Source organism: Oncorhynchus tshawytscha, linkage group LG21, assembly GCF_018296145.1.
Source record: "Oncorhynchus tshawytscha isolate Ot180627B linkage group LG21, Otsh_v2.0, whole genome shotgun sequence".
Classification (NCBI taxonomy): domain Eukaryota; kingdom Metazoa; phylum Chordata; class Actinopteri; order Salmoniformes; family Salmonidae; genus Oncorhynchus; species Oncorhynchus tshawytscha.
This window is the reverse complement of record NC_056449.1, coordinates 43,018,261-43,035,534: the sequence shown is the minus strand read 5'-3', so window position 1 is coordinate 43,035,534 and position 17,274 is coordinate 43,018,261. Positions and strand designations below refer to the sequence as shown.

The window sequence follows — 17,274 nt, the reverse complement described above, 5'->3', positions numbered from 1 at the left end:
ATAATCTGGGTGTGTGTTACCCTACAATCTGGGAGTGTGTATCCTACAATCTGGGTGTGTGTTATCCTACAATCTGGGTGTGTGTTATCCTACAATCTGGGTGTGTGTTATCCTACAATCTGGGTGTGTGTTATCCTACAATCTGGGTGTGTGTTATCCTACAATCTGGGAGTGTGTTACCCTACAATCTGGGAGTGTGTTACCCTATAATCTGGGTGTGTGTTACCCTACAATCTGGGAGTGTGTATCCTATAATCTGGGTGTGTGTTACCCTACAATCTGGGAGTGTGTATCCTATAATCTGGGTGTGTGTATCCTATAATCTATAATAACACAACACTTGACAGTTCCACCCCTCTAAGCAGGGTAATGTAAACAGAACGGCCCCTGAGTAAACACCAAGCAGGGTAATGTAAACACTAAGCAGGGTAATGTAAACACTAAGCAGGGTAATGTAAACACTAAGCAGGGTAGTGTAAACACTAAGCAGGGTAATGTAAACACTAAGCAGGGTAATGTAAACACTAAGCAGTGTAATGTAAACACTAAGCAGGGTAATGTAAACACTAAGCAGGGTAATGTAAACAGAACAGACCGAGTAAACACTAAGCAGGGTAATGTAAACAGAATAGTGTTGCAATGTTTTTGAAACCGCTGAAATGTACAGACATTTTCCTTATATTGGAGTTTAATTTAATTTTTACCTGAAATTATTATAACATACACATTGTGTAGACTTTTTGTTTTCTTTTGTTCCACATTTATGTAAGGGAACAGATGAAACCTTCCTGAAATACCCGTGATAGAAAGTTACATGTCAACTTCCTCTGGAATTGACTGTGTTTGTTTTACTCCATGTGTAACTGTGTTGTTGTATGTGCTACGCTTTATCTTGGCCAGGTCGCAGTTGTAAATAAGAACATGTTCTCAACTAGCCTACCTGGTTAAATAAAGGTGTTCAACTAGCCTACCTGGTTAAATAAAAAGGTGAAATAAAAAATAAATAAACATTCTGAAATTCTCTGCGGTTTTAAATCTGTTTTTATTTTTTTGCTCGACTGGACAGGGAAGCCACCGAGCTCCAGGCAAGAAGCAACTCCACGGGGAATAATCAACATTTTGAATTGCAATTTGCATTTACCTCGGTGACTTCAATATTGACAAAAAAACGAAGCCTGGTTTATTCTAAGGTAACTTTAACACGGTAGCTACAGTCCCGTAAACAACTCAGTCAGCCAGCACGATTGTGTGAGGACGCAGAAATTATTTTGTTTAGCTAGCTAACGTCACCTAGCTGTGTAGCCTAGATTATAATAATGACACACTAACGACGTTAATTGTACTTTTATATTCGTACAGAAGGAGGTAAACATTCATTATTGATTACGGTAAAGTTGCTTGATCCTGAAACATGTTAGCTAACAGGGGTTTACTGTGTATCGTCAGCTAATCTAAACGTGTACTGCCGAGAAAATAAAGCCCCCGATTGTAGTATTATTTAAAGAGTGTAATATGGTTTGGTTCCATTATTTAATATTGTAATATGTTCTAAGAAAAAGTTGATTGGCTTGTTAAATGGCGTGTGCTTACCGGCTAGTAGCTACTGTGGTATGTACAAGAACCGTGAGCTACAAAACCCAAGACTGTCTCCTTGCCAGCCACAACAAAACCCAAGACTGTCTCCTTGCCAGCCACAACAAAACCCAAGACTGTCTCCTTGCCAGCCACAACAAAACCCAAGACTGTTTCCTTGCCAGCCACAACAAAACCCAAGACTGTCTCCTTGCCAGCCACAACAAAACCCAAGACTGTCTCCTTGCCAGCCACAACAAAACCCAAGACTGTCTCCTTGCCAGCCACAACAAAACCCAAGACTGTCTCCTTGCCAGCCACAACAAAACCCAAGACTGTCTCCTTGCCAGCCACAACAAAACCCAAGACTGTCTCCTTGCCAGCCACAACAAAACCCAAGACTGTCTCCTTGCCAGCCACAACAAAAACCCAAGACTGTCTCCTTGCCAGCCACAACAAAACCCAAGACTGTCTCCTTGACAGCCACAACAAAACCCAAGACTGTATCCTTGCCAGCCACAACAAAACCCAAGACTGTCTCCTTGCCAGCCACAACAAAACCCAAGACTGTCTCCTTGCCAGCCACAACAAAACGCAAGGCAGTAACGTGAACTGAAAACATGAAATCTCTTCAGTCACTCAGCTCCTCAGACTCAATCTCTCGTAGTGGAAATAGTGCCTCGGTTGCTAAGCCACCTAATAACACCCCTCTCCCTCGCTACATCTCTCCACCCTCTGTCACACCATCTCCTTCCCCTCTAACCCAGAAACATCTCGCAGTACAGACCTGACTGCTGTCTCTTGGCAGCCATCTCACTCCCAACCATAGTCCTGTACATACCTGCTGTCTCACTCCCAACCTCCCCAATACATACCTGCTGTCTCACTCCCAACCTCCCCTAATCAGACAGTCCAGTACATACCTGCTGTCTCACTCCCAACCTCCCCAATACATACCTGCTGTCTCACTCCCAACCTCCCCCAGCCAGACAGTCCAGTACATACCTGCTGTCTCACTCCCAACCTCCCAATACATACCTGATGTCTCACTCCCAACCTCCCCCAATCAGACAGTCCAGTACATACCTGCTGTCTCACTCCCAACCTCCCCCAATCAGACAGTCCTGTACATACCTGCTGTCTCACTCCCAACCTTCCCCAATCAGACAGTCCAATACATACCTGCTGTCTCACTCCCAACCTCCCCCAATCAGACAGTCCAGTACATACCTGCTGTCTCTTGGCAGCCATCATGTTGAGTTTATCCACCTCTGGTTTCAGGGCCTTGTACTGTATGCCCAGGTCCTGCTCTGTTCCAGCGTTACGCACCTTCATCAGGTTCTCCTCCACCTAGAGGGGTTACAGAGGCACGCACGGTTTAGACAGGCTGGGTTCTCTGTGCTACTTTATGGAGCAGGGTTCTCTGTGCTACTTTATGGACTGCCTGCACCACTAGCACAAGTGTATATTTCATTATTGGACTTCCTGTGATATCATTTAAGGCCAGGCACCACCACCTAATAATCCATCTCTGACACGTGAAATGTTGAATATATATATTCAACCATATCGGCAATAGGAGAATGTGTGAGTGAGAGCTGGAAGGAAGGAGGGAATCCCATTCTTCCCTCTATTTGATCATGTCGGCAGCAGGTTTTGAAAAGCACAATGGAAATATAGCCTTGGGGAACAGCAGGATCAACATTCAGGTTCAATGCTCATTCAGCATCCTCATATTCAGATCCTATCATGCATTTCATAAGTGTTTTGGCCCAAATGGCACCCTATCCCCTACATAGTGCACTACTTCAACCAGGGCCCGTGGGTTTGAGCTCTCTAGGCCCTTAAGGCTCTGGTCAAAACTATTGCACTATGTAGGGAAAAGGATATCATTTGGGACTCTGGAATCTGTGATAGGAAGGAGCTGCCAACACAGTCAACATGGCTCCCTTCCACTCAACAGTCCATTAAAGACCAGTGCCTCAGCTACAGTTCATGCTAAATTATTCAATATCTACTAGCTGCTACAACAGAAAAACTGTTAGCCCTCCCATCTTTACCATAACACACACTAGAGATCTCATCCAGTAGTATGCCGTGTGTTCATGTTGAGTTGTGTTAATAATGCAACAGAAAGAAAGGAACTCCATGAACATCTATGTAAGGGAACAGATGAAACCTTCCTGAAATACCCGTGATAGAAAGTTACATGTCAACTTCCTCCTCCTGTCGACAGTCAATTGTTATCCGTCACAAATGGCACCCTATTCTCTATACTAGTGCACTAGTCTGCATCCGAAGTTGCACCCTATGAGCCTTCACTATAGAAGTATTTGACAGGAACAATCCTCGTCTCTGAATGTGCCAGATCATGCATCCAAAACACAGCTGGTTTGTTGTTGTTGTCTGTAGTTCCTGGGTAGTAGTCCTCTCTGCCTAGAGAGAAACAGCGTCTGCAGGAGTCTAGGCCACATGTTAGTTAGAGAGAAACAGCGTCTGCAGGAGTCTAGGCCACATGTTAGTTAGAGAGAAACAGCTTCTGCAGGAGTCTAGGCCACATGTTAGTTAGAGACAAACAGCGTCTGCAGGAGTCTAGGCCACATGTTAGTTAGAGAGAAACAGCTTCTGCAGGAGTCTAGGCCACATGTTAGTTAGAGAGAAACAGCTTCTGCAGGAGTCTAGGCCACATGTTAGTTAGAGACAAACAGCTTCTGCAGGAGTCTAGGCCACATGTTAGTTAGAGAGAAACAGCGTCTGCAGGAGTCTAGGCCACATGTTAGTTAGAGAGAAACAGCTTCTGCAGGAGTCTAGGCCACATGTTAGTTAGAGAGAAACAGCTTCTGCAGGAGTCTAGGCCACATGTTAGTTAGAGACAAACAGCTTCTGCAGGAGTCTAGGCCACATGTTAGTTAGAGACAAACAGCGTCTGCAGGAGTCTAGGCCACATGTTAGTTAGAGAGAACAGCTTCTGCAGGAGTCTAGGCCACATGTTAGTTAGAGACAAACACTTCTGCAGGAGTCTAGGCCACATGTTAGTTAGAGACAAACACTTCTGCAGGAGTCTAGGCCACATGTTAGTTAGAGAGAAACAGCGTCTGCAGGAGTCTAGGCCACATGTTAGTTAGAGACAAACACTTCTGCAGGAGTCTAGGCCACATGTTAGTTAGAGACAAACACTTCTGCAGGAGTCTAGGCCACATGTTAGTTAGAGACAAACAGCGTCTGCAGGAGTCTAGACCACATGTTAGTTAGAGAGAAACAGCTTCTGCAGGAGTCTAGGCCACATGTTAGTTAGAGAGAAACAGCTTCTGCAGGAGTCTAGGCCACATGTTAGTTAGAGAGAAACAGCTTCTGCAGGAGTCTAGGCCACATGTTAGTTAGAGAGAAACAGCTTCTGCAGGAGTCTAGGCCACATGTTAGTTAGAGAGAAACAGCTTCTGCAGGAGTCTAGACCACATGTTAGTTAGAGACAAACAGCTTCTGCAGGAGTCTAGGCCACATGTTAGTTAGAGAGAAACAGCTTCTGCAGGAGTCTAGGCCACATGTTAGTTAGAGACAAACAGCTTCTGCAGGAGTCTAGGCCACATGTTAGTTAGAGACAAACAGCGTCTGCAGGAGTCTAGGCCACATGTTAGTTAGAGAGAACAGCTTCTGCAGGAGTCTAGGCCACATGTTAGTTAGAGACAAACACTTCTGCAGGAGTCTAGGCCACATGTTAGTTAGAGACAAACACTTCTGCAGGAGTCTAGGCCACATGTTAGTTAGAGAGAAACAGCGTCTGCAGGAGTCTAGGCCACATGTTAGTTAGAGACAAACACTTCTGCAGGAGTCTAGGCCACATGTTAGTTAGAGACAAACACTTCTGCAGGAGTCTAGGCCACATGTTAGTTAGAGACAAACAGCGTCTGCAGGAGTCTAGGCCACATGTTAGTTAGAGACAAACAGCGTCTGCAGGAGTCTAGGCCACATGTTAGTTAGAGAGAACAGCTTCTGCAGGAGTCTAGGCCACATGTTAGTTAGAGACAAACACTTCTGCAGGAGTCTAGACCACATGTTAGCGAGTTACACTTTACTTTTCACACAAAGCGAGAGAGAGAGGCGATGTGTCCTAATAGTGTAACTCTAGGCAGGGCCCCTCTCCTATCGGTTCTATTAGAGCACTATGTAGGGAATAGGGTGCCATCTGGGGCTTAGCTGTAACCAAACCCAGGGTGACGACTGAAATCCCATCAATAAACTCATGTCTAAAAAGGCTCTGACCATATTCAGCCATCCATTGTGAGAACCGATAAAATATACAAAAACAGGCTAGCTGTAGCCTATTCTATTGAGGCCCATGGCTAGGCTAGCTGTAGCCTATTCTATTGAGGCCCATGGCTAGGCTAGCTGTAGCCTCTTCTATTGAGGCCCATGGCTAGGCTAGCTGTAGCCTATTCTATTGAGCCTAGGCTAGGTGTAGCCTCTACTATTGAGGCCCGAGGCTCACCTATTCTATTGAGGCCCATGGCTAGGCTAGCTGTAGCCTATTCTATTGAGGCCCATGGCTAGGCTAGCTGTAGCCTATTCTATTGAGGCCCATGGCTAGGCTAGCTGTAGCCTATTCTATTGAGGCCCATGGCTAGGCTAGCTGTAGCCTATTCTATTGAGGCCCGAGAATAAACCAGCTGTAGCTTATAGAGGCCCAGGCTCGGCAGCAATGATCTGGCTTGAACTGAAGATGCCCATACATGTTACTTTTGACCGGGGCTAACAGGTGTATGGCTGGACAGTTCCCTCTTCCCTGTGGGAAACATGTTAACATCTCAGGAACCACTATCAATTTGATACGATCCCATAGTCCACTCAGAGCCTGCCTGTACAGCATCCCAAAAAGGTACCCTATGGGTCCTGGTCTAAAGTAGTGCACTTCCTAGGGAGCCATTTGGGACTTAACTACCTGGAATGCGGAAAGAGCCATTATCTCGGTCTCCTGCAGTTGGCTGGCAACACCCACATGATGCTACAGGGAACCACAGGGAGGCCAGTGTCCAGAGCATGTCAGGACTTCATCTCTCTCTAACGGGGAGGCCAGTGTCCAGAGCATGTCAGGGCTTCATCTCTAACAGGGAGGCCAGTGTCCAGAGCATGTCAGGACTTCATCTCTAACAGGGAGGCCAGTGTCCAGAGCATGTCAGGGCTTCATCTCTAACAGGGGGCCAGTGTCCAGAGCATGTCAGGACTTCATCTCTCTCTAACAGGGAGGCCAGTGTCCAGAGCATGTCAGGACTTCATCTCTCTCTAACGGGGAGGCCAGTGTCCAGAGCATGTCAGGGCTTCATCTCTCTAACAGGGAGGCCAGTGTCCAGAGCATGTCAGGACTTCATCTCTCTCTAACAGGGAGGCCAGTGTCCAGAGCATGTCAGGGCTTCATCTCTAACAGGGAGGCCAGTGTCCAGAGCATGTCAGGATTCATCTCTCTCTAACAGGGAGGCCAGTGTCCAGAGCATGTCAGGGCTTCATCTCTAACAGGGAGGCCAGTGTCCAGAGCATGTCAGGGCTTCATCTCTAACAGGGAGGCCAGTGTCCAGAGCATGTCAGGGCTTCATCTCTAACAGGGAGGCCAGTGTCCAGAGCATGTCAGGGCTTCATCTCTAACAGGGAGGCCAGTGTCCAGAGCATGTCAGGACTTCATCTCTAACAGGGAGGCCAGTGTCCAGAGCATGTCAGGACTTCATCTCTAACAGGGAGGCCAGTGTCCAGAGCATGTCAGGGCTTCATCTCTAACAGGGAGGCCAGTGTCCAGAGCATGTCAGGACTTCATCTCTAACAGGGAGGCCAGTGTCCAGAGCATGTCAGGACTTCATCTCTAACAGGGAGGCCAGTGTCCAGAGCATGTCAGGGCTTCATCTCTCTCTAACAGGGAGGCCAGTGTCCAGAGCATGTCAGGACTTCATCTCTCTCTAACAGGGAGGCCAGTGTCCAGAGCATGTCAGGGCTTCATCTCTAACAGGGAGGCCAGTGTCCAGAGCATGTCAGGATTCATCTCTCTCTAACAGGGAGGCCAGTGTCCAGAGCATGTCAGGGCTTCATCTCTAACAGGGAGGCCAGTGTCCAGAGCATGTCAGGGCTTCATCTCTAACAGGGAGGCCAGTGTCCAGAGCATGTCAGGACTTCATCTCTAACAGGGAGGCCAGTGTCCAGAGCATGTCAGGACTTCATCTCTAACAGGGAGGCCAGTGTCCAGAGCATGTCAGGACTTCATCTCTAACAGGGAGGCCAGTGTCCAGAGCATGTCAGGGCTTCATCTCTCTCTAACAGGGAGGCCAGTGTCCAGAGCATGTCAGGGCTTCATCTCTAACAGGGAGGCCAGTGTCCAGAGCATGTCAGGACTTCATCTCTAACAGGGAGGCCAGTGTCCAGAGCATGTCAGGGCTTCATCTCTCTCTAACAGGGAGGCCAGTGTCCAGAGCATGTCAGGGCTTCATCTCTAACAGGGAGGCCAGTGTCCAGAGCATGTCAGGACTTCATCTCTAACAGGGAGGCCAGTGTCCAGAGCATGTCAGGACTTCATCTCGGACTTTGCTGCAGCCCCGAGATGAAGATACTCAGTTACAGCAAGAGCACTGCCTCAGTTTGTATGCGTCTAAAAAAAAACAGCACCCTATTCCCTATATAGTGCACTTTATTTAACCAGACCCCATGTGGAATAGGGACTATAGAGAACAGGGTGTAATTTGGGATACGCCCTAGTCAAAAGTAGTGTACTACATAGGGAACACTTTGCCATTTCGAACACGGCCCCAAGTATCTGGACGCCACTAACCCGGTGAGGTGGTGGGCTATAAACAGATTCATGATAAGGGTAAAGTGGAAGAATTGAATGTTAAGAGCCAGTATGGGAAGGTTTTTAAAATAACCAACTAGAACACAGGGTGGAGCCTAGCCCACACAGAAATACCACACAAAGCTGTAGAGGCTCTCTAACCTCAAGAGCAGAAATTTGTCCTTTTCAAATCTTCTCCTACTTAGTTTCATAGTAAATCATAGCGTTTCTGTAGAATCCTGGGCCCCGTGTTCATAAAAAGTCTTCGAGTGCTAATTTAGCTGTCTATATAATCTTGTGATTTTAAAAATTAAATTAAAAACGCTGATCCTAGATCTGCACCCGGAAGTCCAAATTAATTAACGCATACAGGCCATAGTCATTTCCTGTTCAACCTGCTGTCCTGTCTGAGGCTTGAAGAATGTCAGATGTCGGCCATTTTAGATCCCGGCTGTAAAAGTGACTCAGACACACTGAGGTCATTGTATCAAACAACGTTGTGGTGTTGGTGTGTTCACATCAGAACAGGTCACTGACACACACACAGAGATTGTGTTCTGAAGCTGAAACTAAGAATATGTCCCAGATAAAAACACAAACTCCGAGACCAAGGACGAGAGGTCAATTGGAGTACTAACGGTCAATGGAAATAGTGGGTTTTTTTCTGTAATAGGGAATCATTGGGAGGAATAGGTCTTCTCAAATAGGAGTCTTGTTATTTTGGCCACTTGGCCCAGCTTGATTGTGAGGAATTCTAAATTGGTCAACCACAGGCTAGGGCTGGGTTATAAACGACATGCTGTCCCCATTGTTCTGGGGAGAGAATCCCTGAGGACAGGGGAGAATAACATCTATGAATAATCCTACTCACCCTCATTTGCTTTGGGGTTTGTGTTATTTAAGAGTAACATGAACTACTAACGGTACCAAACGGCACCCTATACCCTACGGGTCCTGGTTCGAAGTAGTGCACTACCCTACGGGTCCTGGTTCGAAGTAGTGCACTATGTAGAGAATAGAGTGCCATTTGGGACTAAGACGACCGGAGATGATAAACAGTAAGGTCATCTCTATTGACTGGAGGTGTGACCTTGTTTCATTTCCACAATAATAAAACACCTGAAGTGCAGGTAAAGAGACAGACAACACACAGAAGACCTTGTTTCATTTCCACAATAATAAAACACCTGAAGTGCAGGTAAAGAGACAGACAACACACAGAAGACCTTGTTTCATTTCCACAATATTAAAACACCTGAAGTGCAGGTAAAGAGATGGACAACACACAGAAGACCTTGTTTGAAACGTTTTAGCCAAGACACCACAACGTTGGTTTGAGTCAGGCAAACTATTTACCTACAACAATAGTTTAACTAGACATGTGTGGCTTTCTTTTCAGAAAGGTGAATCAGAACTTATTTTAAGATCTGATTTATATTTTATTCGAAGCAATAAAATAAAATGTAACATTCAAGTTATTCATAATCTGGCTAAATATTTTTTCCTATATGGAAGTTCAGTCATATCCACAAGAGCCCACATCGACAAGCTGTCCATCATCTACCTGTGTGTGTGTCTACATCGACAAGCTGTCCATCATCTACCTGTGTGTGTCTACATCGACAAGCTGTCCATCATCTACCTGTGTGTGTGTGTCTACATCGACAAGCTGTCCATCATCTACCTGTGTGTGTGTCTACATCGACAAGCTGTCCATCATCTACCTGTGTGTGTCTACATCGACAAGCTGTCCATCATCTACCTGTGTGTGTGTGTCTCTACATCGACAAGCTGTCCATCATCTACCTGTGTGTCTCTACATCGACAAGCTGTCCATCATCTACCTGTGTGTGTGTCTCTACATCGACAAGCTGTCCATCATCTACCTGTGTGTGTGTGTCTACATCGACAAGCTGTCCATCATCTACCTGTGTGTGTGTGTCTACATCGACAAGCTGTCCATCATCTACCTGTGTGTGTGTGTCTACATCGACAAGCTGTCCATCATCTACCTGTGTGTGTGTGTGTCTACATCGACAAGCTGTCCATCATCTACCTGTGTGTGTGTGTCTCTACATCGACAAGCTGTCCATCATCTACCTGTGTGTGTGTGTCTCTACATCGACAAGCTGTCCATCATCTACCTGTGTGTGTGTGTGTCTACATCGACAAGCTGTCCATCATCTACCTGTGTGTGTGTGTCTCTACATCGACAAGCTGTCCATCATCTACCTGTGTGTGTGTGTCTACATCGACAAGCTGTCCATCATCTACCTGTGTGTGTGTGTCTACATCGACAAGCTGTCCATCATCTACCTGTGTGTGTGTGTGTCTACATCGACAAGCTGTCCATCATCTACCTGTGTGTGTGTGTCTACATCGACAAGCTGTCCATCATCTACCTGTGTGTGTGTGTCTCTACATCGACAAGCTGTCCATCATCTACCTGTGTGTGTGTGTCTCTACATCGACAAGCTGTCCATCATCTACCTGTGTGTGTGTGTGTCTACATCGACAAGCTGTCCATCATCTACCTGTGTGTGTGTGTCTCTACATCGACAAGCTGTCCATCATCTACCTGTGTGTGTGTGTGTCTACATCGACAAGCTGTCCATCATCTACCTGTGTGTGTGTGTCTACATCAACAAGCTGTCCATCATCTACCTGTGTGTGTGTGTGTCTACATCGACAAGCTGTCCATCATCTACCTGTGTGTGTGTGTCTCTACATCGACAAGCTGTCCATCATCTACCTGTGTGTGTGTGTCTCTACATCGACAAGCTGTCCATCATCTACCTGTGTGTGTGTGTCTCTACATCGACAAGCTGTCCATCATCTACCTGTGTGTGTGTGTCTCTACATCGACAAGCTGTCCATCATCTACCTGTGTGTGTGTGTGTGTCTACATCGACAAGCTGTCCATCATCTACCTGTGTGTGTGTGTGTCTACATCGACAAGCTGTCCATCATCTACCTGTGTGTGTGTGTCTCTACATCGACAAGCTGTCCATCATCTACCTGTGTGTGTGTGTCTCTACATCGACAAGCTGTCCATCATCTACCTGTGTGTGTGTGTCTCTACATCGACAAGCTGTCCATCATCTACCTGTGTGTGTGTGTGTCTACATCGACAAGCTGTCCATCATCTACCTGTGTGTGTGTGTGTCTACATCGACAAGCTGTCCATCATCTACCTGTGTGTGTGTGTGTCTACATCGACAAGCTGTCCATCATCTACCTGTGTGTGTGTCTACATCGACAAGCTGCCCATCATCTACCTGTGTGTGTGTGTCTACATCGACAAGCTGTCCATCATCTACCTGTGTGTGTGTCTACATCGACAAGCTGTCCATCATCTACCTGTGTGTGTCTACATCGACAAGCTGCCCATCATCTACCTGTGTGTCTCTACATCAACAAGCTGTCCATCATCTACCTGTGTGTGTGTGTGTCTACATCGACAAGCTGTCCATCATCTACCTGTGTGTGTGTGTCTACATCGACAAGCTGTCCATCATCTACCTGTGTGTGTCTACATCGACAAGCTGTCCATCATCTACCTGTGTGTCTCTACATCAACAAGCTGTCCATCATCTACCTGTGTGTGTGTGTGTCTACATCGACAAGCTGTCCATCATCTACCTGTGTGTGTGTGTCTACATCGACAAGCTGTCCATCATCTACCTGTGTGTGTGTCTACATCGACAAGCTGTCCATCATCTACCTGTGTGTGTCTACATCGACAAGCTGTCCATCATCTACCTGTGTGTGTGTCTACATCGACAAGCTGTCCATCATCTACCTGTGTGTGTCTACATCGACTAGCTGTCCATCATCTACCTGTGTGTGTGTGTCTACATCGACAAGCTGTCCATCATCTACCTGTGTGTGTGTCTACATCGACAAGCTGCCCATCATCTACCTGTGTGTGTGTCTACATCGACAAGCTGTCCATCATCTACCTGTGTGTCTCTACATCGACAAGCTGTCCATCATCTACCTGTGTGTGTCTACATCGACAAGCTGTCCATCATCTACCTGTGTGTGTGTCTACATCGACAAGCTGTCCATCATCTACCTGTGTGTGTGTCTACATCGACAAGCTGCCCATCATCTACCTGTGTGTGTGTGTCTACATCGACAAGCTGTCCATCATCTACCTGTGTGTGTGTCTACATCGACAAGCTGTCCATCATCTACCTGTGTGTGTGTGTCTACATCGACAAGCTGTCCATCATCTACCTGTGTGTGTGTCTACATCGACAAGCTGTCCATCATCTACCTGTGTGTGTGTGTCTACATCGACAAGCTGTCCATCATCTACCTGTGTGTGTGTGTGTCTACATCGACAAGCTGTCCATCATCTACCTGTGTGTGTGTCTACATCGACAAGCTGTCCATCATCTACCTGTGTGTGTGTCTACATCGACAAGCTGTCCATCATCTACCTGTGTGTGTGTGTGTCTACATCGACAAGCTGTCCATCATCTACCTGTGTGTGTGTGTCTACATCGACAAGCTGTCCATCATCTACCTGTGTGTGTGTCTACATCGACAAGCTGTCCATCATCTACCTGTGTGTGTGTGTGTCTACATCGACAAGCTGTCCATCATCTACCTGTGTGTGTGTGTCTACATCGACAAGCTGTCCATCATCTACCTGTGTGTGTGTGTGTCTACATCGACAAGCTGTCCATCATCTACCTGTGTGTGTGTGTCTCTACATCGACAAGCTGTCCATCATCTACCTGTGTGTGTGTGTCTCTACATCGACAAGCTGTCCATCATCTACCTGTGTGTGTGTGTGTCTACATCGACAAGCTGTCCATTCATCTACCTGTGTGTGTGTGTCTCTACATCGACAAGCTGTCCATCATCTACCTGTGTGTGTGTGTGTCTACATCGACAAGCTGTCCATCATCTACCTGTGTGTGTGTGTCTACATCAACAAGCTGTCCATCATCTACCTGTGTGTGTGTGTGTCTACATCGACAAGCTGTCCATCATCTACCTGTGTGTGTGTGTCTCTACATCGACAAGCTGTCCATCATCTACCTGTGTGTGTGTGTCTCTACATCGACAAGCTGTCCATCATCTACCTGTGTGTGTGTGTCTCTACATCGACAAGCTGTCCATCATCTACCTGTGTGTGTGTGTCTCTACATCGACAAGCTGTCCATCATCTACCTGTGTGTGTGTGTGTGTCTACATCGACAAGCTGTCCATCATCTACCTGTGTGTGTGTGTGTCTACATCGACAAGCTGTCCATCATCTACCTGTGTGTGTGTGTCTCTACATCGACAAGCTGTCCATCATCTACCTGTGTGTGTGTGTCTCTACATCGACAAGCTGTCCATCATCTACCTGTGTGTGTGTGTCTCTACATCGACAAGCTGTCCATCATCTACCTGTGTGTGTGTGTGTCTACATCGACAAGCTGTCCATCATCTACCTGTGTGTGTGTGTCTACATCGACAAGCTGTCCATCATCTACCTGTGTGTGTGTGTGTCTACATCGACAAGCTGTCCATCATCTACCTGTGTGTGTGTGTCTACATCGACAAGCTGTCCATCATCTACCTGTGTGTGTGTGTCTACATCGACAAGCTGTCCATCATCTACCTGTGTGTCTCTACATCGACAAGCTGTCCATCATCTACCTGTGTGTGTGTGTCTACATCGACAAGCTGCCCATCATCTACCTGTGTGTGTGTCTACATCGACAAGCTGTCCATCATCTACCTGTGTGTGTCTCTACATCAACAAGCTGTCCATCATCTACCTGTGTGTGTGTGTCTACATCGACAAGCTGTCCATCATCTACCTGTGTGTGTGTGTCTACATCGACAAGCTGTCCATCATCTACCTGTGTGTGTGTGTCTACATCGACAAGCTGTCCATCATCTACCTGTGTGTGTGTGTGTCTACATCGACAAGCTGTCCATCATCTACCTGTGTGTGTGTCTACATCGACAAGCTGTCCATCATCTACCTGTGTGTCTCTACATCAACAAGCTGTCCATCATCTACCTGTGTGTGTGTGTCTACATCGACAAGCTGTCCATCATCTACCTGTGTGTGTGTGTCTACATCGACAAGCTGTCCATCATCTACCTGTGTGTGTCTACATCGACAAGCTGTCCATCATCTACCCTGTGTGTCTCTACATCAACAAGCTGTCCATCATCTACCTGTGTGTGTGTGTGTCTACATCGACAAGCTGTCCATCATCTACCTGTGTGTGTGTGTCTACATCGACAAGCTGTCCATCATCTACCTGTGTGTGTGTGTCTACATCGACAAGCTGTCCATCATCTACCTGTGTGTGTCTACATCGACAAGCTGTCCATCATCTACCTGTGTGTGTGTCTACATCGACAAGCTGTCCATCATCTACCTGTGTGTGTCTACATCGACAAGCTGTCCATCATCTACCTGTGTGTGTGTGTCTACATCGACAAGCTGTCCATCATCTACCTGTGTGTGTGTCTACATCGACAAGCTGTCCATCATCTACCTGTGTGTGTGTCTACATCGACAAGCTGTCCATCATCTACCTGTGTGTCTCTACATCGACAAGCTGTCCATCATCTACCTGTGTGTGTCTACATCGACAAGCTGTCCATCATCTACCTGTGTGTGTGTCTACATCGACAAGCTGTCCATCATCTACCTGTGTGTGTGTGTCTACATCGACAAGCTGTCCATCATCTACCTGTGTGTGTGTCTACATCGACAAGCTGTCCATCATCTACCTGTGTGTGTGTCTACATCGACAAGCTGCCCATCATCTACCTGTGTGTGTGTGTCTACATCGACAAGCTGTCCATCATCTACCTGTGTGTGTGTCTACATCGACAAGCTGTCCATCATCTACCTGTGTGTGTGTGTCTACATCGACAAGCTGTCCATCATCTACCTGTGTGTGTGTGTCTACATCGACAAGCTGTCCATCATCTACCTGTGTGTGTGTCTACATCGACAAGCTGTCCATCATCTACCTGTGTGTGTGTGTCTACATCGACAAGCTGTCCATCATCTACCTGTGTGTGTGTCTACATCGACAAGCTGTCCATCATCTACCTGTGTGTGTCTACATCGACAAGCTGCCCATCATCTACCTGTGTGTGTGTGTGTCTACATCGACAAGCTGTCCATCATCTACCTGTGTGTGTGTCTACATCGACAAGCTGTCCATCATCTACCTGTGTGTGTGTCTACATCGACAAGCTGTCCATCATCTACCTGTGTGTGTGTGTGTCTACATCGACAAGCTGTCCATCATCTACCTGTGTGTGTGTCTACATCGACAAGCTGTCCATCATCTACCTGTGTGTGTGTCTACATCGACAAGCTGTCCATCATCTACCTGTGTGTGTGTGTGTCTACATCGACAAGCTGTCCATCATCTACCTGTGTGTGTCTCTACATCGACAAGCTGTCCATCATCTACCTGTGTGTGTGTGTCTCTACATCGACAAGCTGTCCATCATCTACCTGTGTGTGTGTGTCTACATCGACAAGCTGTCCATCATCTACCTGTGTGTGTGTGTCTACATCGACAAGCTGTCCATCATCTACCTGTGTGTGTGTCTCTACATCGACAAGCTGTCCATCATCTACCTGTGTGTGTGTGTGTCTACATCGACAAGCTGTCCATCATCTACCTGTGTGTGTGTGTGTCTACATCGACAAGCTGTCCATCATCTACCTGTGTGTGTGTGTGTCTACATCGACAAGCTGTCCATCATCTACCTGTGTGTGTGTGTGTCTACATCGACAAGCTGTCCATCATCTACCTGTGTGTGTGTGTCTACATCGACAAGCTGTCCATCATCTACCTGTGTGTGTGTGTCTCTACATCGACAAGCTGTCCATCATCTACCTGTGTGTGTGTGTGTCTACATCGACAAGCTGTCCATCATCTACCTGTGTGTGTGTGTGTCTACATCGACAAGCTGTCCATCATCTACCTGTGTGTGTGTGTGTCTACATCGACAAGCTGTCCATCATCTACCTGTGTGTGTGTGTGTCTACATCGACAAGCTGTCCATCATCTACCTGTGTGTGTGTGTGTCTACATCGACAAGCTGTCCATCATCTACCTGTGTGTGTGTGTCTACATCGACAAGCTGTCCATCATCTACCTGTGTGTGTGTGTGTCTACATCGACAAGCTGTCCATCATCTACCTGTGTGTGTGTGTCTCTACATCGACAAGCTGTCCATCATCTACCTGTGTGTGTGTCTACATCGACAAGCTGTCCATCATCTACCTGTGTGTGTGTGTCTACATCGACAAGCTGTCCATCATCTACCTGTGTGTGTGTGTCTACATCGACAAGCTGTCCATCATCTACCTGTGTGTCTCTACATCGACAAGCTGTCCATCATCTACCTGTGTGTGTGTGTGTCTACATCGACAAGCTGTCCATCATCTACCTGTGTGTGTGTGTCTACATCGACAAGCTGTCCATCATCTACCTGTGTGTGTGTGTCTACATCGACAAGCTGTCCATCATCTACCTGTGTGTGTGTGTCTACATCGACAAGCTGTCCATCATCTACCTGTGTGTGTGTGTCTACATCGACAAGCTGTCCATCATCTACCTGTGTGTGTGTGTCTACATCGACAAGCTGTCCATCATCTACCTGTGTGTGTGTGTCTACATCGACAAGCTGTCCATCATCTACCTGTGTGTGTGTGTCTACATCGACAAGCTGTCCATCATCTACCTGTGTGTGTGTGTCTACATCGACAAGCTGTCCATCATCTACCTGTGTGTGTGTCTACATCGACAAGCTGTCCATCATCTACCTGTGTGTGTGTCTACATCGACAAGCTGTCCATCATCTACCTGTGTGTGTGTGTCTACATCGACAAGCTGTCCATCATCTAC

General features: G+C 46.8%; 1 protein-coding gene across 1 annotated transcript in view; it reads right to left on the bottom strand.

Annotated features, from left to right (window-relative positions):
• LOC112220604 (catenin alpha-1) overlaps positions 1 to 17,274 on the bottom strand; it is a 97,020-nt gene that overhangs the window by 29,866 nt on the left and 49,880 nt on the right. Inside the window, exon 5 of the mRNA XM_042303557.1 lies at positions 2,803 to 2,922. Within this exon, the coding sequence (XP_042159491.1) occupies positions 2,803 to 2,922 (120 nt within the window). The remainder of the gene's footprint in view (positions 1 to 2,802; positions 2,923 to 17,274) is intronic.